Raw genomic sequence first — 22,688 nt, 5'->3', positions numbered from 1 at the left:
TCAAAAAAAATTATGGAGTGAACCACTTTTAGCAACTGAGAAGTTTTCTATTTTAAGTGAAACTGCATGATTTAAATGAAATATATGTGTAAAAGTCACCTAAAATTTACGTTATGTACGTATATATGCCGACTTTAAATGCAATTTACTAACTTACTGTACTTCAACACACACAAAAACAAGGGGAGATAATTAACTCAAACAATGAAATGATCGAAGTAATGAGGCTACAGAGCGACAGCAGCACATGGTGTAAACTTTTCTGTGTATTTATAATGATAAGTTGTGTATAAGCTAGGTTCTTGTGTTTATGCATTACCTAAATAGGTTGCTTTACATGTTATATTTGGAAATTTGGTCTAACGCTTCTCATTCCGGAAAGCATAGTAGTTGTCTAAACTCTGAACCAATGACGGACTAATTATGCATTTCTGTATTTGACAACTGTTTTGATTAATTTAAATCTATCGGTTTATGCTCAAATATGAAGCTCAATGGTAGTTAAGCTATTAAAATCTTAGTGTTAGAAATGAAATAAGCAAGCAATCTAGATGTAAAATTGCTAAGTATTATAGATGATGCTATTGAATCATGGGTAATTTTCTGTTAAGTAATTTTCCCGCTTTTATTTAATTAGATTTTAAATACGGGAACAATTTTTTAGTTTTGTGTTTATAGGAAGTAAAGGAATATGAAAATTAATACTCTGACCTTGTAAGAGCTGATGATTATAAATCGCATGAGCTTGGTCCTACATTGGCACTTTTCAGTTTTCAGAATGAATGAGGGTGGTAAAAAGGGGGGGGGGGGGGTGCTTGTGTAAAGCAAAATTATATCCGGGGTTAAATTTGAAAATGTCACAGTAGTTGTTGTAATTTTTTTTATCCGTGAAGGAAATATTTCCCTGGGATATTTTTTCCTTTGCCGTGAAATTCTATCTGGGTAGTTAACTTATTGAATAGTTATTAGAAAAAACTTGTATTCTTTACAAATACTATGAAATAATAATAGTGTATTTGTATTAAACCTATATTGTAACAAAAAATGTATAAAAATGGGAATTATTCCCTTTTTTATACATTTTTTGTTACAATATAGGACTCAATTATTTCACAAATTATCATTGAAATAATTTCCGGAAAAAAATCAAGTAAATATCATTCGTTCAACAAAAAAATTATCATTAAACATAAGAAAGAAAACCAGAAATAATTTCAAATATCGTAATTGTGAAATAACATCATGATTAAATAAGGTAAGTGAAATCAGAGATATGTGTATATATGTCTCTGGTGAAATACATGGAAAAGTGAGTTGTTTTCAGATCTCAGTACAAATGTAAAATTAAAATTAAAGGTAGAGCATTTATACTGTTAACAGTAATGGAAGAATTTGATTATGATAATATTTTTAACTATATATTTTTTTTTTGTCTGGGAACAAAGATGTTGTTGTTGATTATATGGAAATCGGATAAATTATAACATAACAATATTTTGGAAAAAAGCAATTTTAACAGCTGGATAGTATTTACCTGTGAAATGTTATCTGTCTTATTAAAAATTCATTTTGTAAGTCATCTTTTTATATCAATGAATATATAAAATAAAAGGTTCAAGGAAAAATGTCACTATGAATTAGATTCAGGAATATATTATTATATATCAATATCTTTAAAATATAAATTTCTCATAATTTTAATTCCCTTTGATAAATTATGCAAATTTGTTCTACCTTTGTGAAACATTTTATAATTAATGTCAGGTATATATTGATTGCGAGTAACTTACATACTAGTTAATGGGACTATATTTCACAAGGTTCTGTGAAATACAATACGGCAAATATATTTCGGTACATTCTATCCGCATAATACAGATAGATTTTCACTCCTCTGGAAAAAATCTACCTGGGAAATACCATGCCTGGAAAAAAATCACCGTGACAAATTATCCTCAGGATAAAATATCACAGAGGAAGAAATAAACCGTTACACTTGCACGAAAAACGAAATACATTTATTTGAACCTTTTGTGACTATGTCACTGTCTTCTTGTATACATTAACTCTTTGTTTTACTTGATATTCCCGATTTAGTATACACATTTATAATATAATTGGTTTACGGCTTTTAAAAACGTATTTCTTGATGATCCCTGCCAAGTGTTATTTTTTGAATTTTAATAATTTGAAAATCACAATGCACGTAAAATTTAATAAGCAGAACACGTTGATTGAGGCACCCGTCTTCATGTTGAACCTGAAATAAAAAACAGCGATCACATTGCACGAAAAAAAACTTTTACCACCCTCATTAATAGTCATACAGTCTTTTTTTTGGCATAGTGTCTCAAGGTACTTATATACTAACATACTTAGTATAATAGTCCTGGCAGGTCTCATCCAACCTTTTTTTAATTAAAACTCCTGCCCTGCCTTTTTTCAAAATTTCAAAATATGTTTATCAAATATAATACGCAACAAAACAACCTACTTCTATCAGAAATTAGCATACTCTGTAATGGGATTATAACCCTTATATAGTACACAATTCACATAATTTTTTTATAAAATCGTTTATATACATTATCATATACGATTGTAAGGTTTTTGGAATTTTTCGTACTTTTTGAAGTTTTGATCAGTATTAAAAGATTAAAATTAAATAGTCCAAAAAAAAATTCTAAACAACAACTCTGAGACTACTTTAACAGTTATAGTAGTCTCAGAACAACTTAACCATATAAAGTCTTCATCATGGGCTTTTCCAGATAAAAAAACACAATTTTTGCTAAACGTTTCTTTTATCATACCATTTTCAACAAATAATATTTACACATAATTTACCAAAGCACTGTTGGTAATCCAACTGCAGTCTAGTACACAGTTTAGTACTGTTGGTAAAACTCAACCCTCAATGGGACTGAGCGAAATCTGTACATTCATTTGGCCGATGATATTATATCCCTCAAGCCTTTTTTCCAATTTCTTGTGTTACTTTGTATGAGTATCCTGGAGTCCTGATAAAGGTCCTATCCCCCCTCTTGTATGGAAAGAGAAAAAGGGGTGGTTTAGATTTTAAAACATCACACTTAAGTGTATCCTATATTATTTTACTTAACATGAGTGTGTTCCGCAACAGTGAGGAACGACAACTGTTAGTGGTCACATGCCATATCATAATACACCCCCCCCCCCAAAAAAAAAACACATACAAAAACAAGAATGTATCCCTGGTACATGGATGCCCCACTCGCACTATCATTTTTTATGTTAAGTGGACCATGAAATTGGGGTCAAAACTCTTTATTTGGCATTAAAATTAGAAAGATCATATCATAAGGAACATGTGTACTAAGTTTCCAATTGATTGGACTTAAACTTCATCAAAAACTACCTTGACCAAAAATTTTAACCTGAAGAGGGACGAACAGACAAACAGACGGACTGACGGATAAACGGACAGACCAGAAAACATAATGCCCACTGCTATCTTAGGTGGGGCATAAAAAACACTCCTAATTCCTCCTTTTTTGAAGAATTACCTGTGCAAATCTTTGATTGTTTCTGCTGAATTATATATCTCTTATAAAGTCAAGACAAATATTAGAGAGACATATTGTGTTTGTGTGGTCACCTGTCTATTTGTTGTAGACTTTATGTGTACATCGAGGAGTCAATATCTTTTTTTTTCTATTTCACTATTGATTCTCTGAGTACACTGCAGGCTAAAAAATAAAGAATATAAATCTGATAGCACTTATAAGACATCATATTATGACACAAGATTGTACATGTCTCTCTGAGATGGCAGCGGTTATTTCTGCTGTATCATTGATGTATACCTCACATCTCCTTTTATTTCTATAAACTTATTTTTTTGGCGTACATTTCTGGCTGAAAAAAATCTGATAGCACTCATAAGACATCAAGTTAGGACTCTTGTATTTGGTTGAAGACTACATGTCTCCCTCTAGAGGTCTTTCGTGGTGTTTTTTTTCTGTAGATAATTTTTTGCTTTTTATAGTTTCACTTTAATATTATAGATTTGAAGATAACATTCAAAATGCTTACTTGAGGGTAATAGCTCATATAAGGACTTTTCTGATATTTCACAATGAGTGGTAGGTAGATATTCTGAACATTGGTGCCCAAATCAAATTTTCTCCTTCTATAACTGATTAAAAGGAAATGGATCATAATCAGGTTTTACCCAAATGATATATCTTAGTTTTGGCAGCCATGTTGGTTGGCAGGCTTGACACATTGCATTAAACTAAATACCTCTTGGGTGATTGTGGTTTGATTTGTTTCCCAATATCCCCCTATCTACCCATCAAATTGGTAGCAGCTATTCTTGGGTAGTTACCAAATTTCATTTAAATGAAAGAAACAGATGAATCAACAACTATTAATAAGCTGCTCTATATAAAAAAAAAAACAACAACTAAAGCAAGTTTCACATTTAATTCACCACTCTAGAAACAAGAAAAAAATCATAAATAATGTTCTATTTACAAAACAAGACAAACAAATAAAATGTAATGTACATAAAACAAATAGATATGATATCCACAATATTTTCTGTGATAATCATATAACATCAGCTGTGTTCCAGGTTTACATGTTTTTAGAATTTCATCCTCACAATCAGACTAAATACCACTGTCATTTTAAAATCAGGGAGTACAAAATACACTTATGTAAATGTAATATTCTTTCATGTATAAAAATTAGAGCTGTGATTTTTTTCTTGACAAATCGTAAAATATTTCTTCAAATCAAAGTTTTTATCAATCTCAGCATCTTTTTCAATAGGTAATTTTACTGTATCTTTGATTTAGATTAGAAGTTAGAGGGAAAAAAAATTGTGCATTGTATTTCAAAAATCTGGAAGATATCCCATTCAATTTAAATTAATCTGGAGCTATGCATTAACACTATATGTTTATAATTGAAAAACTACCCTGCACTTATAAAACCACCAATGTTTCTAAAATTTAGTTTGTTAATTTTATAGGATTATTTTTATTTAAAACTGCTACAATTTTCAAATAGAAGAAATAATGTAATCTACAATAACAATATATACATGATTTATAGAGGTGTTCATTGTTACATAATGTGTGACCAACACAAAAATCAACTACAAGGTGGAAAGCACATATCAAATATCTATTCCTTCATCCAAACTTCATCATTCTTGCTTATATTAAGGCATCAGACTTTAATTCCCTCGCATCATGATGCATGATGGATCTTTCTTTTGCCAATTATACAACAGTTAACATTTATAATAAAAACCTTTCATAAGTAAAATAATAAATAAGAAGCTGGATATATTTTAGCTGTTTGTCTTGGCACTCTTAGCTGACTAAAATGTGCTAATGTCATCACAGATATACTTCAAACAATAAACTACATGTACAAGGATGAGGTGGGATGATCACTTTTGGGATGTGAGATAAAGGGGGTAAGAAAAGAGGGGATGTGATATATATACATCCACACAAATGTCAAACAACAGGTTTTTTTGGACAGAAAAAACAAAAACAATCACAGAAAACGGTTTTAAATAAAAAGTATTACTAGTAAGATATTTGGAGAATTTACATACAATATACAAAAAATTTACAAAGAATCTTTTACTGGCCTTGCTAATTTATTTCATTCAGCCTATCTAACTGACTATTAAACAGTTACTTTTGCATGTAATACCCTTACCATAATATAGATTAATAGATTATATTCTCCTATAGAAACAGAAGCCTATTTAATCATCAATAAAATACAAGTTTCTTGAAACATATTTAAATAAAAAATTTGACATGTATAAATAAATAGAGAAATGTTTCCCTTATACAATATCACTGTATTTCACAATATGTTCATATGATCTTTAAAATTTCAGCAAACTACCAGTCATCACAAAATTTATTATTTTCTAAATAAGATATCTAATTGAAAACCAGAAGTGACTATCAAATAATCATAATAAGATGTACTGGTTATTGTTTTTAAAGAGTATACTTATCAGAGATAGTTGTTATTGTACTGAGCTGACACTTGATCATGATTAAATATGAATGATCTTAATTTTAATCTTTTATTCCTTACCAGGTTCAATCGATTGTTGCTTGTTTAACCTCCAGCAACAATTATTTCATCCATATTCAGGGCAACAAGATCGATACATATTATCAACACATTTAAGGAAAATTGAATTATTGTAAAATATAACCACCGAGTATTATCAGGTTATATGATGTCAATAATTATTTTTAGTGATAAAAAGATAAACAGTTTTAAATTTCAATTAAAACACAAGAAAATATATTACACACTGTAAAGGCTAACCTTTTTTACACATTGCAACAAGAAAATCAATTCATATATTTTAAAGCGAAAGTAAGAATGCACATGTTATAAATAATCATCATTCTTATATTTCAAAATTAAAAAAATCATGAATTTCAGATAGGCTTCATAGCCTATGCAAGAACTTGACAACAGCCCCACCTCACAAAGCTTAAATACAAATTTATAAAGCCAAAAAAACTGCATAAATGAAATAAACTGATAAGTGTAATTGAAAGGGATAAAAATCAAGTAATTCATTTCTTTATATTTTTTAATTAAAATATATACAAAGTCAGCAAATATATTTTATCTTTGATATGTTTATATTAAATAGATATGTAATCAATAATTATGGAATGCATAATACTTTTTTTAACATGTTTCATAACACAACTCATCTCTTTATTCTTGAGCAATTGAAAGAACCTGCTTTCAATGAAAATCATCCATCCTTATTTCAATTAAGTTAAAATAGATACCTATCTTATACAGCACTGCTATATTCTATCAAACATATATATTTGGTAACAGTTTTAATATTTTCAATAATCTATGCTAAAATAGAATTGTTATTATCAATAATTTTTTAAATATTTTACTATGACTGGCCAACAACATTCACATTGCCTAAGAAAATAGGGAAAAACCTATAAACTTTGGTCTTTCATCTCAAGGATGTTGCTCGGATACATCTCTTCTCCAAGATATTGCCTTTCATCTCAAGGATAATACTTGGCTACATCTAATCTCAGAGATATTGCCTTTCTATGAGACTGTAGCTGAGACTCTGCCTTTTTATTTCCAATACAATAGATAATATTTAATGCCATTCATATATTTACATACTATTTACATGATAACACAATAGTTTTATCTTGGATAATTGCTACTTACTGTCTATAAACAAAATTTAAATCAAGAAAATTCTGAAGGAAAAATTTATTGATAAAGTAGAAGTCCAACATTTTTACCTGATCTCAACACACCAATAAAGAAAGCTCATAACCTGCTACCAAATTAATTTTAAAAAATCTTAAAATTGCGTCTTATTTAAGGAAATGTAGTTTTCAAATTTTACAAACATTTTGTGTAGTGGTCCAAAAATTTAATACAATGTTCCTACATTATTTCACTGATAAACGATTTCATTGTATCAAACTATAGAAACAAACATATAAAATTACCATCATACTTAACAGGCTGCTATGTTAAACTATATATGTCTACAATTTTAAAATGCCTGTATTATTTATCAATGATTGAGAAGAGAATGAAACATTAAGACTTATCTCATTTAATAAAGCTTCACTAGTATTTACTAAAATGTGTGAACATTTATAAAAAGCATATTTTCAAGCAAAGTTATAAACAAAAGCAGCAAATAATAACAAAGCAATTGTGAATGATGTGAGTGTAAACAGGAAATGTTAAGGAGAAAAATCATAAAAACATCTCATGGACCTTGCCTTATTGAATTTTGTTTATTGTCTCTTTTATGTCATTTTAACCATTAAGACACTAGATTTTAAACATTTGATGTGTTTTTTTTTTATATCTCAATCAAACTTTCTGCCCCAAAAGTCCAATATTTTAGAAAAAATATGCAACTTAGCTATTGTAACAATAATGTCTGCGGCTAAAGGGGCCTTCTCTTTAAGCAATGCCTACTTATTACTAAAATTATTTATGTTATTTCTTTTGCTCATCATAGATAACAAATCAATATTTTGTTAGAAAAATATATACACTAATTCATTCCATCATAAAAATAATCTCATACAAGAAGTTAATTTATAACAACGTTTAACAAAATACTTGTACTTTTTTCCATCCCTGAATTGTTTCAGTAAAAAAAAAACAATACTAAAACACCTTTCCTATTTACAAAGTAATTTCATGGAATGTCAAATACAAATTACATAACCAAGATAAATCATACTGACTTGAATTAAAGTTAAGAAGAAATAGTGATGGCAACACACGGAATATAAAAGTTTTCTTAATTTCCAGAATACCTCTTTTAGCTTTCAAATTTCTTAAAAAGAAAATTTGAGTAAGATTTTATGTTTTTTTTAACATGAAAACTATAGTTTTACTTGATTCATAAGAAATAAAAAGAAAACTAATATACCCATGATCAAAGAAGTTATATGGTTATAGAATTAAATGTTATTTTACATTTTTTTAAAGGAAAACTGTAAGAACCATATGCTTTTTCTTCACATGAAAGAGCGTAAATTTCTACAGGTAACCAAAATGTCATTCAAAAGAAAATTTAATAACAGACAAAAATCCTAAATATAACTATTCTAGTACAAATATTACAATACTATTCATATGTCTCTAATAAAAGAAGATTGATGCCTATTACAAAAGATAAGTCATAAAAACTCCTGTTCTTTTCTTCTTTGTACATATATAGTAGAGGGTAAACATAATAAAAGACTTTGTGATTTCCGTTAGAAATAAAACCATCCTATACCATTCTGAGTGTGCTTATCTTGATTAAGTACTTCTAGACTAGACTACATATCACAGACGTAAGAACAACAACAATGTTAAGAGGAGTTCATGTTCCGATAAAATATTATCCCAAATGTCAGCAAAACAATCTGAAAGAGAAACAAATCAATTTAATTATATGATTGATTCAACTGATTATTATAGTTTCATATATTATGCTGTTCCAGAATCAGTAGCCTGTAATTCAGTGGTTGTTGTTTGTTGCTGTATATCATTTGTTTTTCAATCGTTGTCTTGTACATATATCAGTCCCTTAGTTTTCTTATTTATCATTCCAGGGTTTTTTTTGCTGACTATGCAGCATGGGTTTTATTCATTGTTGATGACAGTATGTTGGCCTATAGTTGGTAATCTCTATGCCAATTATCCTCTAGTGGAGCGTTGACTCATTGGCTATTAATACACATTTCCTTATTTTCAAACTAAATTAAAATGCTACATTCTATGATATTCCTGTAAACTTAACAATCCAATATCTAGTACAAAGTAAACAGAAAAAAGATTGGGCTGCACTTTGTTGCATGGGGAGATTTGTTAAGTATTTACAGCAAAATGCATTGAGTGTGTAGGTAAAAGGTAATATCTTTTGATTATCGGTAATGCCACTGTCTTTATCACTCTGCTCAGCTCTTAATATTTTTCCATATCACGGCTTCAAATACATTGACCCAACCTTGATAACTTTGACCAACACATATCAGTGACGTCATAATGTTTGAACCGACGATGATAAGTTTGACCTGAACTTATCAAGTCATTTACCAGTTACTGGTGAAACAAAGGAAACACTTTTCAAAAAGACGCAAATACAGCCTTATAAATCCAATATCACAATAGGCTGCAGTTTGATATTGTAAAATATCAGCTTTACAATATCAAACTGCTTGACACAATTTGAAGGCTTTTTGATCTCGTTCGCTGCTCTCACTTTACAAAATTTTTCATTTAATGTCTTGCAGCTGATATTTTACGATATCAACATGCAGACAACCTGATAATAGGTACCTATCTTGCTTGCTAGCTGAACCATGAAGTCATTATAAGGTTACGTATACTACCCTCAATCAAGAGTAGACTAGTCTGGCAGATAACCAATCTATCTGTCTGTAGGACTACAATACTCTGAATGGAGTGTAGTATACCTAGCCTAATAATGACTTCATGTTTCAGCTAGCAAGCAAGCTAGTCAAAGATATTATCTTTACCTACAGACTCAATGCATTTTGCTTTAATAGGAATCACTTAAACAATTAATGATGATATGTTAGCTTCTGGTTATAACTCTTTGTGTCTCTGGGTCAGTATTAAAGTCCTTAAAGATATCCACTGATTTATTATTGCACATACAAGATTCGTTGATTAGAAAAAGCATATTAAATCATTAGTCTATGATAACTTACCATAAAAACACCCACAACTATAGCTGCTGTCCCAATCATTATGCCATTCATTATAAGATAATCATGCAGCTTGTCATAACAACCCTACAATATAAAGGTTATCAGAATTTGTACAATGTTGGAGGTGGAATTGAGTAATCTTTGACCAGATGCATTCAGATGCATTGTTGTAGTTTCAAGATCCTGGTTAATTTCTACAACAGATTTCAAATACAAATGCATTGCACTGCACTGCCAAAATCGAAGCATTTTATTAAAAATATTAATCTAACCAATCTGCATTTACATATTACTTATGTATATGCCTGTCCCAAGTCAGGAGCCTGTAATTCAGTGGTTTTTGTTTGTTTAAGTGTTACATATTTGTTTTTCATTCATTTTTTTCTATAAATAAGGCTGTCAGTGTTCTTGTTTGAAAGGTTTACATTTTCATACCCGACTTTTATAACTGACTATGCAGTATAGGCTTTGCTCATTGTTAATGGCCAGACAGTGACCTATAGTTGTTCATATCTGTGTCATTTTGGTCTCTTGTGGACAGTTGTCTCATAGGCAATCATATCACATCTTCTTTTATATTTGGTTGTTTTTTGTTGTTTCTTAGGAATCTATATAAATAAATCATGTTAACATTAAAAATTTAATGTCACACATGTTTATGTTGTTGTCTACCAAAAAATATATAAAGACCTTAAGCTGCACAGTATTTTTTTAGTTGAAATTTACAACATGTCTTTTTTCCTGAATAAACAAAACATCAGAAGCAATTAAAATAAATGAGTCCATTGTAACTAAGTTAGCCTCATTTCCAAACTTACAGTAGTATAGAGAGTGTAATTAAGAGGTGTCTCTAGCACAGGTGGTAGTTTCGTTGGTGGCCAGTTGGGATCAGACGAAGTTTTCCCTGTACACAAGTCAAGCTCGTGTTGATCTTTAGGAGATTTTATAAGACAGCAGCTTTCTGGTACCAAACTTCCATCTAAAATCAAATTTGAAAATATTAGATGATATTTAACATAAAGAATTTTTCAAGAATAATATAACAGGGTTCTCTTTACAGAAACAAGCATTAAGAGTGAAGCAGCTTAATAATGCTACCTATAACCAACAGTTATGAAATTGAATAACTTTTTAGGTATATACAAAGACAAAGTCAACATATCTTTGATCATCTTTTATTGCATCTTTTTCAAAACTTTTTTTTTTGTAAAAAAATCTTTTGGTCAAAACTTTTTTTTTTGTAAAAAAATCTTTTGGTCCAAGGCTATTGTTCAAGTTTTAATCTGTGATTAAGGATAGTACTTGAGTTATCTAACAAACTATAAATTTTCTTTCTGTAACTTTGTCTCATACTTGAATAAATTATGTTGTCATGGCAATGCACATTCTCCTTGTAAGATCAAATTCAAAAAGTGCAATTGCATAATTTGTGACAGTTTAAAAAATAAATTTTATGTAAACTTACTGGAGTAACTATCAATAAACCAGAAAGTTTCCTGCTGGTAAAGAGCCCAGGAATGTGAGGAGTTCTCACTACCATAAGCTCCACAGCATTCAAACTAAAAATAAAAACATCAACAAATCAATTAATGTGCATTCAATATTTGTTTTTCAACTTGTCTTGTTACATATTTAACTTCTTTAGATACTTATGTCATGCGTACAAAATGTACATACAATATAAAAATTTTAGTAACTTAACACTTCTCAAGTCTAACTTCTTATAAATAATCTCATGTTATTAATATTTTACCTTTTTGAACTGAAATAACTTTTCATATTTTAAACCGTCTTGATGTCCCAAGATAGCAACTTCATAAAATAATTTGTATTGTCTAATGTAATTTAAAAACTTCCAAGACAACTGTTGAGGGTGACTAAAACAAACTTCTACGGTCAGGTTGTTGTCTCTTTGACACATTCCCCATTTCCATTCTCAATTTTATTAAATATTCTATACTACAGTTGTCTACATACACTTTGTTGAATGGAGTCCCAGGATTTTGTTATATCATCATTTTTTCTCTTCTTATCTACTACCACTCCATAATGTTTCTTTAAACTTTCTTCCATTGATTTTCTTACATTGTCCTCTAACTGAAAACCAGAAAAAAATATCATAACTTGACAAAAAATAATATCATATTGTTATTATGCTGTTTGCAAACTAAATGTGTCCTTTTCTACTTCTGCTATGATAATAAATTATCCGGATATAGTTGTCAATTTTAAAATTCAATCAGTCAGCAAATTTTAAGAAATAATTCATGAGGGCAAACATGTGGTTAAATCTGTATGAATTCAAGCCCCTATGAATTACGGCACGTCATAGTCAAAGTTGTGACTGAGTGCAGAAATATAAAGATAGATAGATAAAATTAATAAGGCAAATACATACATCCTTTTGGATGAAAGTGTTCTTAGTAAAGAAAATTATTTGCTGATCCCCTAATTGTACCCAACTATTATTATTGAAGTTAAAGAAAACTAAATCAGTGACAAGCTTAAATGATTTACAATTACATACTTGGCAGGTTTGGACTAAGTTGAACTTTTTGTTATACAGAATACTTTTTATGTGTGCATTAATGGTGAATTTACAAGGCCTCATAAGCCAAAAAATGTACCTCCTTTATATTAGGGAAGATTTTCACCACAACTTTGATCAACCTTCATACATACATATTTATATATATAATTACCTGTGCTATAAATATATATCCAAGTATGCCTGCAGCAAATACCATTAGAGCCAAGAAGACAAAGATACAGAGATACTGAAAATAAGATTTTGATATGTTTATGAATCTATCTTCATGCATTATAATGTTTTCTCTAAACATATATTTCATACAAATATTGCTAAGTACTTTGTTTCTCACTTTCTTTCAAATAGCATTAAGAACTGTTAGAAATTTCATCTGTTTTTTAAACTTGTATATTTGTTAAATTCTGCCTTAAAAGAGACGAGTAACAAATTGGTTTTTTTTTATTGTGATGTCTTTTTATATACCACAAAGTAAATGCTACTGCATAATTTCTAGGATTAATATTAATGTCCTAAATATTAAATTTTGGTGTGTAAAAGCAAATTTATCAACCAACCTCACTCCATCATGAGTGCTTCAAAAGTACTAGTCCTATAAGGTTAGTTGAAATTATGTTTTTATAAGAGCCATGAGCTTACCATTCCAACCATACATTTGTGTTGTCTGTAAGCTCCAATAAATCCTAACATAGTTATAGCAATGATTGCAGCTCCTCCACCAATCATCATCACAGAATCAGCCCGGTACATAGAGGCTCCTATTAAAGACGACAATTGTCTACTGCCATACTCAACTTCATGGGTATAGATTCCAATAGCCAGACATGATATGGCCCCAATCTGTTTAAAAAATATGTCTTGATATAAAATGTCTTATCATGCTTAATATTGAACAAGTTGAAAATCAAGTAGAAATAATGCAATTTAAATAATCATATCTTACCTTTTTCAATATTCAAAAATTCATAAATGCAAACAAAATTCCATAAAAAGCCTTAAATAAATGTACTGCTAAATCATGTCTCTTTTTTCTCTTGTCTTTCCAACAACAAAAAAATCTTTATAAAATTCACTTATTTCTAAACTTGTATTCAGATATAAGAATACTAGCAATTGCTCCACAAATTTACTCTTTGAGATGATGATTTAATTGCTAATTTATATACTGCATCATTTTTGGCCTCCCATGTGAAATCGCACATCAAGCTTTGCAAATTAATGGTTGACAAATTTCCAACCCCTTGATAATGGTAATTGAAGTCCATCCAATAAAGGACCAGTTGTGTTCTCAGTTTAGTGAGCTTGTCAACCCTACATGTTTAAGTATTTACCAGAACTACTGCTTGTAGGAACATAACAATGAATCTAAGGAACTCTTTACAACAAAAACATGTTCCTTCATCCTCATCCTCCATTATCCCCAACTCCTTGTGGCTCCTGGAAAACATCCCCATCTCTTCTGAAAAAAAAAAAAAAATTATAAAAAAATGTGTTTTTAAATAAATGAAGAATGTGTATGGGACACAGATGTCGTCACAGCTTGCATTATAAAAGAGCATAACTTGAGAACAGTATAAGTAATGCTAAATCTGGACACAATATAATAGCTACATTCATAATTAATTGGAACCTTACCCAACCCTGTATTCTGGCAATTAGTCTCCAATGCAACAATAATTTTTCTATTATTGTTACATTTCTGTGTAACCGTCATAACCGTAGCCAGTGCCTTTTTTTAAAAATAAGCATAAAAATGATACAGGGCAAATTATATACAGATGTTTATAAATACAAAAGAATAAGCTTTCAATTACTCAATAGTCCAGAATAGATGTACATGTAATTCAAATCAAAAAGAAATGTACGAAGATCACAATTTGAATGTATGAAACAAATAATCTAAAATCTGGTTGGTTATGTTGGAACATAGTGATTGTGAATAGGAATTATCAATTTTTTTTATTTTTTTTAAAAAGTTGACATATGATGGTATATTACCGTGTAAATGTAACCATAGCCAGTGCCGTTAAAAAAGCATATATTTCAGATTCTCCTGTTGTTCACATAATGCAACATATTTGTTTCAGCACTTAAATAAATACAACTATGATAGTTGTATTAAGATTTGATATACATTTGTACATTGTAGATATTAATAACACAAATTGATTTGACAACATCAGTTCTGAAAATCTCTTAATTTTGGTAACAATTATTATTGGGTTATTGTTTCTGATTAATTAATTAACTGACCATTCATTGACAACTTCAAAATGTTTATTTCATTTTGGCATAAAATATGAAAATGAAACATGTGATATGATTTTGACATGTTTGATCAACCTGTAGATAGATTTTCATTTTAACCAAGCAGAATTTTAGAAATTTCTGTACATTCAATTAAAATATTCTCAGCATGTCGGTTTGAATTTATAAATGCCAAAACCAATTAAACTGAAGTTACTTAATTTATTCATATTTCAGTTAAATCAATTTGATGACAGTAAGCCAATTCATTAATGTTATCAAATTTCAGAGATTTCCAGAACTGACATAAGTCATAACACTCAGGGGTACAAGTTTAATCGACACCTGGTCAAATCGGCCCCTAAAGAAAAAGTCAAATCTGCACCTGGTCAAATCAGCACCTTATCAAAGTCATATCCGCATCCGATAATATTTGATTTAATACAATTAATTATTACTATATATATATAAACTCAATTCCTAATTATGTTTAACAAAATTTAGGTGGGATATTTTCTATGTTCAGTGGACTGTGAAATGGGGTCAAAAGTCTAATTTGGCTTTAAAATCAGAAAGATCAAATCATAAGCAACAAGTGAACTAAGTTTCAAGCTGATTGGACTTCAGCTTCATCAAAAACTACCTCCTCCAAAAACTTTAACCTGGAGCGGGACGAACGAACAGACGAACAGAGGCACACAGCAGAAAACATAATGCCCCTCTACTATCGTAGGTGGGGCCTAAAAATAGGCATATTCCACATATTTTACATGGTTGCCGAAATGACTACATTAATAGGTGCAGATTTAACCAGATGCAGATTTTACTAGGTGTCAATTTGACTATACCATGTGCTGATTTGAACCAGTGCGGAATTTGACTAGAATCTTCAATCTTTGTCGTGATGACAGAGTAATCTCTCTTGTAAAATAATTATCACAAATGTAGTTTCTCCTTTGTACTTATATATTGTAGGTGGCGCTTTAAAAATATTATAGAATTATTGTATGAAGTGAAATAAATTTAAAAAATGGTTTATTAGGTTATTGAAATTAAAAATATAAAAAAATTAAAGAAATTTGTATCAAATTATCCACTAAAATGGTTTGTTTCCTCTATGTACTCCGCTATTAGTTGATTGATATTTTCTGCATTTGGCAAATTGATTGTTAATAAATTGTCTAGATCTGTTGGAATTTGTCCTGTTATGAAGTATATTTGATGAAATAATTTGTCTCTGGCATCTGAATACAGGTCACATTCAAAAAGGTAGTGTTGTACATTTTCTTTTTTTTGCAGTGATCACAGGTTTCCGAGTTGATGAGCTGGTTTATTATAAATTGGTATGCATTTAATTTAGAATAACCTGTTCGTAAACTGTTGATTATGTTGTACATTTTTTTTGACAGGAAGTCTTTTTTAACTTTATCTTTAACTTCAGGATGAAATCTGAAATAATGACGTCCAGTATCACTATTTTCCCATCTGCGTTGCCATTTTTTTGTAACAGAATTTCTAGCTGCTTTTTTTACATCTTGTTTTGTAAACAATATGTCATCAACTGCTAGTGTTTCTGCTTCTTTAGCAGCTTCTTTTGCCAGGGAGTCTGCCTCGTCATTTCCTTATATGTTGGCATGTCCTTGTGTCCAGTTTAAGTTTATTAAAAATCCATGTTCGTTTAAATTTTTTATTTTCCCTTTGATTTCATTAATGGTTTGATGATAGCTGTCACTTTTCCAATTGAGAGTTCAGATACCTAATGCTGTCTGACTGTCCGAAAATAAAGTTAAAGTATTAATTTGCTCTTTTGAAAAAGATTCTATGTAATCCAGAACCATTTTTATTGCTATAAGTTCAGCTAGCAAGATTGATCCTTTGTTAGAGACAGGTCTTTTTAATTTTTCTTCTTTATCATTAATGTAAATTATAGCTCCTGCACCGCAGGGGCCTGGATTTCCTAAACATGACCCATCTGTAAAAGCAACTGCTGTGTTTGGTGTTAGAGATTGGAGTTGTTCCGAGATGATTTGTTTTCCTTCCTCTATTTGGGCTGTTATTCTGGATTTTGAGCATTTCTGGATTACCGGAGAGCACGTACCTACTCTACAAATTCATTTCGTCACCACCGGGATTCGAACCCCGGTCGTCTGGGTGACAGTCAGTGCGTTAACCCACTGAGCCAAAGAATCGATTCCCTAGCTCAGTTGATTAAGACTGGCTATATATGTTCTACCTGTACTAAGGGGAAGCAACCCCGCTACACTATTCCCCCACCACAAGTCATCATATCTTCATATATGACTCTTAACAACACAAACCCTGGCTATATCGTGGATTTTTTAGTTGGGCGCCAAATGTAACAGTTATTTTAAATGTTGCATTCAACTAGAATTCAACTCAGGACTGTGACGACAACATAACAAAAGTCAAAACTGCATAATATATAATTTGATGTGGCAACTTTATTAATCGAATCAAATTCAAGTTACAACCACAAATAAAACCTTATAAAACACTGCCTTTTCGACTTTTTTTTTTGTACAGTACCACTAGACAAATCTTTTATGAAAGAGCATTACTAAAAATAAACAAATGAAATCGGGTGACTCATTTTTTTGTTTTCGGTTGTTTTATATGTAGATAATTGATTGTCTTTATATAAATCGCCAATCCTTTAAGTTGCAAGTTAAATGTCATATTGGCTATCATTATACCTTGTTTTATCTGTTTAAATCCTTGAAAATACTTAATTAAAATTATTTTTTAAATTTTTTGACTTGAATCCAACGACGCCATTTTCTATTATACGAGAATAATTTTAAATCGGATGTGGGAAAGATATGTGCCATTTTACGGGTTTTGTTTTGTCGGTGCTCGAATTTCGAGATAGAACAAGAATATATGTTTTTAAAATAAATTCGGAGTGCATTGCAGTGCTAGTATAACGTCAGCCTTTTGCTTTTTTCTTTGTGTGTGTGTTTTCCCCGTGTTTTTTTTAAAAAGGGGGGTCGAATTCCTATTCTGACTCGGGTTGACTAGTTATTGATACAGTAGTTAACTGACTACTTAGACCACCACATTGTTATGCTCTCTTGTTAATTTTATTGTTTCAAGCTGCATTATAATGCAACTAAAGAGCACATCGTCTGACGGATGTACACATACATACTGTTTATGATACATTGATTCTTTATATTTATTGTATTCAGATAGTTACATATATCCAAGCTAAACCAGAATAACAATCACGGAAAAGATCCACCAAGGAGACTACAATTTTCAGCATACCTCACTATATAGAAACAAACGTCTAAGTACCAGAATTTCTATTGGGTTCGGGTGAAATACACAAAATTACTTGGCACAGTCATGGCCTAAAAAAACAGGACGCAATAAAGTCAAGCGAGATATTTCCAATCAACTACGAAACCTACATAACTGACAGAGGAGACAACTTCATGAGTAGTCCATAATGAATTTGTATCTACAGAAAGACCAGATTTAATAACCAATTGTGAAAAAAAATGGATAAACCCGAAAAACTTAAAACAAATTAATCGTAACTACATTTGAACTTAGGTTGTCTGAGTCTCACACAGCAACAAGACAGACGCAGAAGAAAAATCATTACATAAAGCTTTGTAAAACGATAGAAAAAATGTTATGCTAGTTGGAGACTTCTATTGTCCCAACATTGACTGGAACAACATAAAAGTCATTTAGTAAAATCTAAAGCTGAGGAAAATAAATATATTACAAAACGCTATAATTGAAATATCAACAAACTCGAGCATAACAAATTTATAAGAGAGAATGCACGTATATAGATATGACAGCTTTTTACCAAATCACAAACTTAGAGGAAAAGATACACCTCTTCAAAAGCAAACTGAAGCTCCGTGATGAAGACCGCGAGTCCTTTGACCTATAATGGTTTACTTTGAGACTTAGATGAAGAGTTGTCTCATTGGCATTCATACCACATCTTATATCTATGAACCAAATTCAAAGAAGACCTTAAGCTTAGCAATAACAATCAAAGGGTAGTACACTGACTCAAACATTTGACATCGCTAAAATTTAGACCACTTTCATAAAAAGTTACCCATACACAAAAAGGAGATATGTCAACTAAAATCAAAAATGAACACAAAAGATTAAAAGTTAAAAATATTAAACAATAAATATAAAAAGACCGATATGGCGGCAAAAAATCAACGGTCTTACTATGAGTCTCATTTTTTATACGATTTTTTTTCACACTATTGAATAACTAATTCTAACTAATAAAGAAATCATGTACTGCAGTGCTAGATATTTTGTAATTTTAAAATACAAATCCACTGGAGTAAGCCTAAATTAAGATGCTGATTATCCGCGAAAAAAACATTGCTATAATGTAAGGCAAAATATAAGTATCAATGAGTGAAGGAAACAAATTTGATTTTATATTTTCCTGCGAAGAATGTGATATTTCACTTATCATTGTTTTAAAACTACATAAGTGAAATGTATAATGAGAAAAACAATTATATAATGTCAATATATGAACTGTGTAATTGATGGCTCAACTTATAATTGTTATATGTAAGCATAATATTTGAATCGATAATTTTAAAGAGGAGGCATGCTGTAAAAAATAGTATTATAATTAATATCAATAATCTATATTTTTGGTTTTCTTTCAATGCTACATGTTTGTAGTGTTGAATGTCTATCGTTTTGTAATTAAAATGCCTTAATTTCTGTTTGTTTATTTTTGTTTTGTATTTTAGTATCAATCCTATTGTTTGGATTTTAGACTAAGAAAATTCCTATTCTTATTCTTATTCTGATATGGTGTACAAAACAAATGTAAAGTAATACATATTTGGTTACGTTTTGATTGATTAAAAATATCAATGTTAGTTCCGATGAAAACAATATTCAAAGATACCTTCGAGTTAATTTTGCTAAATAGCATACAAAGGATACATTTGTTTTTCAGAATTGTATAAATATATGCTACTTGTTAAACCTGGTAACATAAAACACGATACATAGTCGAAAATATTCAATTTTCTTTCGTTTGGTCTTGACTGTAGATCGAAGTATGGATGTTCAGTAGCTATATAAAAAAATATCATGAATTTCAGTTGTATACGCAAATAAAGGGTATGGGAAGCGAGAGAGAACACTGGCCAATTGATAAAGCATGGAGTTGCACTACTGCTTTCATCATATTCTCGTCAGTTTCCATTCATGGGTGCATTTGAAAACCACATACTTCACGTATTTCTCTACCTAATACTTTTGTTATCAATCTGATTAAAATTCAAATATACCTTTTAACTCAGTCGCGTGCTCGTTTATATATGTATAAATAGGATAAAGAAATTAGAAATCTATATTTGTTCATATTTTGATCAGTAGATTACTTTGTTATTTTATTACTTTTTATCGAACTTCTAATTTTATTTCTTTTGTCTGTTATCGCCTTATATGAGCATCTAACTAGTGAAGAGGTTAATATATGGTCGTCAGCAATATGATATATATACAATTTGTCAACATCAAAATCTCCTGGTTCTAGAAAAGTTGTGAATATCAATCTTTCAAAAAAGGCTGCATTCAGAAGCAATCTCAAAATGACAAACCGAAACAATGGGGTATATTACTCAAATACATTCATTTATGATGCTCCTGTCTTGGGACAAACTCTTGGACATTTTGTGGGATTAAAGTTACTGACAATTTGTTTTAATATCCCAATCATGAATAAACATTTGTAACATTTTCTTTGAAAAGAAAGTCGGAAGTTGTTATAAAATAGTGGACCATCAGAAATCGATATTCAGAAATAAGAAGGATAAAGAGAAATACGTTTATACCAAAAATAGAATGAAGATGGTTTCACTCACGGATATTTAACTTTTCTAACCTTTATATTCAGCATTAGTAATACGGTTTCCCAGAATCCGGAGTATGTTATGTATAATCGAAAGAAATATGGTCTGTTTCATACGAATAAAAGGAGATATTTATAAATGGAGAAAGAAATAAGCCACTAATGTACTGCTCCGAAAGTACGCACTGTAGTTTACAGAACACGAGTTGCACCGAGGATTTGTTTTAAAGTAAAATTTCTTACTATACAAATCCTTGAGTGCATAGAAAATTAAACATTTCATTTTCTGTCATTAACATAATTTTTATATATATATTTCAAATCACGAAGTAAATCCTACAGTATCCGAATTTTCTATCTTTTTTTTATTTGTCATAGAATTGACCAAAACTATCACCAAATTTAATGAATTATTTGCTAAAAGTCGATATCATACATTGGGACATGAGATAAAATGTTAGGGGTTATACGATATTTATAGTGTCTGAAGTTTAGGCCACTTCTCAAAAGAGAGACCAAACCTCACACTAAGAGGCAGATTTATTGGGCACATGGGACCAAGGTCCCCATTAATGAGCATCATATATATGCTAAATCATAAATGTAAAGACTTTTTACAAGTATCTTTCCAAACGAAGGTTTTGCCAGGGTTCCTTCACCTCTTCAAAATCATCATTGCACCTGGTCGTGTCCACAATCCACATACGAGTTCAAATAGTTCGATTTAACCATGGAAGTTTTATATTGACAATATGATACTTCCATGATTCAACGTAGGCAAACAGATCAGTGGACACATACTGTGCATGAGAATGACACTGAACTCATTCTCCTCCGACAATGTAACTTTCAAACGATGATTTTTCAGCTAAAGGAGAAATATATGATTTCTAGTATTATTGAATAAGAAATAAAATAGAATTCTTTCATTTCTAAGTTTAAACAATAGATAAGCAATTGAATAACCTAATAAAATCAAATAGATATATCTTCAGTTTTATATGTTATATTAAGAATTAATCTACAAAATATTCAATCTTTTCTTTTGCCTTCAGTTTCTATATCGCACAAAAATATAATACTTACCGAAACAAGTGCACGCCATACCATGACTCTTTGAAGTCCACCTCAAATTATTACAACTTTAAATTCGTGTCCATTTTGATGTTTAGACGAAGTGAAATAACGGATAAATTCCACTGTAACATAAAGGATGCCTATTTACGTAAACCATAAATCTTCATATCAGTTGGCAAATATTCAATTTAAACGTCAACTTTTAAGTATTAACACCAAGTTTACTACATACTATACGAAACATTTAACAGTAAGGATGTAATTTAATTGATGTTCATCATGCTATTGATGCAATTATAATACTTATTTACAGTTTGTATATTACAATTTTTTGCCTTAAAATATATGCACATACATCAAGACAGGTAATCTTGGTTTAAAGTCAGTGTGAATATTGAACAGTTTAAAATCAACTTTTATTTCCGTTTGAAAACACAAGAGACTACTTTTGTGTTATAGCTGTTCAGAAAACATGAATAAAAAATTTGTGGTAAAGGAGGATTGTAATTTGCACATTATATATTCAAACTTAAAAATTAAAGGTCAAGAACATGCATTTTCAAAAAGCAGGTTTAAGATTATATTTTTCATACAGAAATTCTAATGGGGATGCATTATATATTATGATGTAATTTATTAAACTCTT

General features: G+C 30.1%; 2 protein-coding genes across 8 annotated transcripts in view; both read right to left on the bottom strand.

Annotated features, from left to right (window-relative positions):
• The window catches only part of LOC134685081 (transformation/transcription domain-associated protein-like), a 70,686-nt gene extending 70,291 nt beyond the window's left edge, over positions 1–395 (bottom strand). For all 5 annotated transcript variants that reach the window (XM_063544494.1, XM_063544504.1, XM_063544523.1 and 2 more), the window contains exon 1: positions 320–395. The gene's annotated coding sequence lies outside the window, so the exon portion shown is untranslated. The remainder of the gene's footprint in view (positions 1–319) is intronic.
• Positions 396–6,096: 5,701 nt separating this feature from the next.
• LOC134685072 (tetraspanin-18B-like) lies at positions 6,097–22,176 on the bottom strand. Of its 3 annotated transcripts, none has more exons than XM_063544461.1 (9): positions 22,052–22,176; positions 14,163–14,290; positions 13,471–13,671; positions 12,986–13,060; positions 12,261–12,380; positions 11,749–11,842; positions 11,102–11,262; positions 10,284–10,367; positions 6,097–8,972 (listed from the first exon to the last, which is right to left on the bottom strand). In XM_063544461.1, exons 1-9 carry the CDS (start codon positions 22,068–22,070, stop codon positions 8,919–8,921), a joined length of 936 nt encoding a protein of 311 aa, XP_063400531.1. In that variant the 5' UTR covers positions 22,071–22,176; the 3' UTR covers positions 6,097–8,918. The 3 variants fall into 3 exon arrangements, with proteins under 3 accessions (XP_063400531.1, XP_063400541.1, XP_063400552.1); XM_063544471.1 differs by lacking the exon at positions 22,052–22,176 and adding an exon at positions 17,793–17,896; XM_063544482.1 differs by lacking the exon at positions 22,052–22,176 and adding an exon at positions 17,793–17,878 and having other exon boundaries at positions 14,163–14,287.
• Between the last annotated feature and the right edge of the window lie 512 nt (positions 22,177–22,688).

Source organism: Mytilus trossulus, chromosome 1, assembly GCF_036588685.1.
Source record: "Mytilus trossulus isolate FHL-02 chromosome 1, PNRI_Mtr1.1.1.hap1, whole genome shotgun sequence".
NCBI classification, from domain to species: Eukaryota; Metazoa; Mollusca; class Bivalvia; order Mytilida; family Mytilidae; genus Mytilus; species Mytilus trossulus.
This window is presented reverse-complemented; position numbering and strand designations above follow the sequence as displayed.

Coding starts and splice junctions, on each gene's coding strand:
- LOC134685072 (XM_063544461.1), bottom strand. Junction 13,061..13,470: donor ACAAATGTATGGTTGGAATG/GTAAGCTCATGG, acceptor TCTTATTTTCAG/TATCTCTGTATCTTTGTCTT. Junction 11,843..12,260: donor GGGACTCCATTCAACAAAGT/GTATGTAGACAA, acceptor TTTTATTTTTAG/TTTGAATGCTGTGGAGCTTA.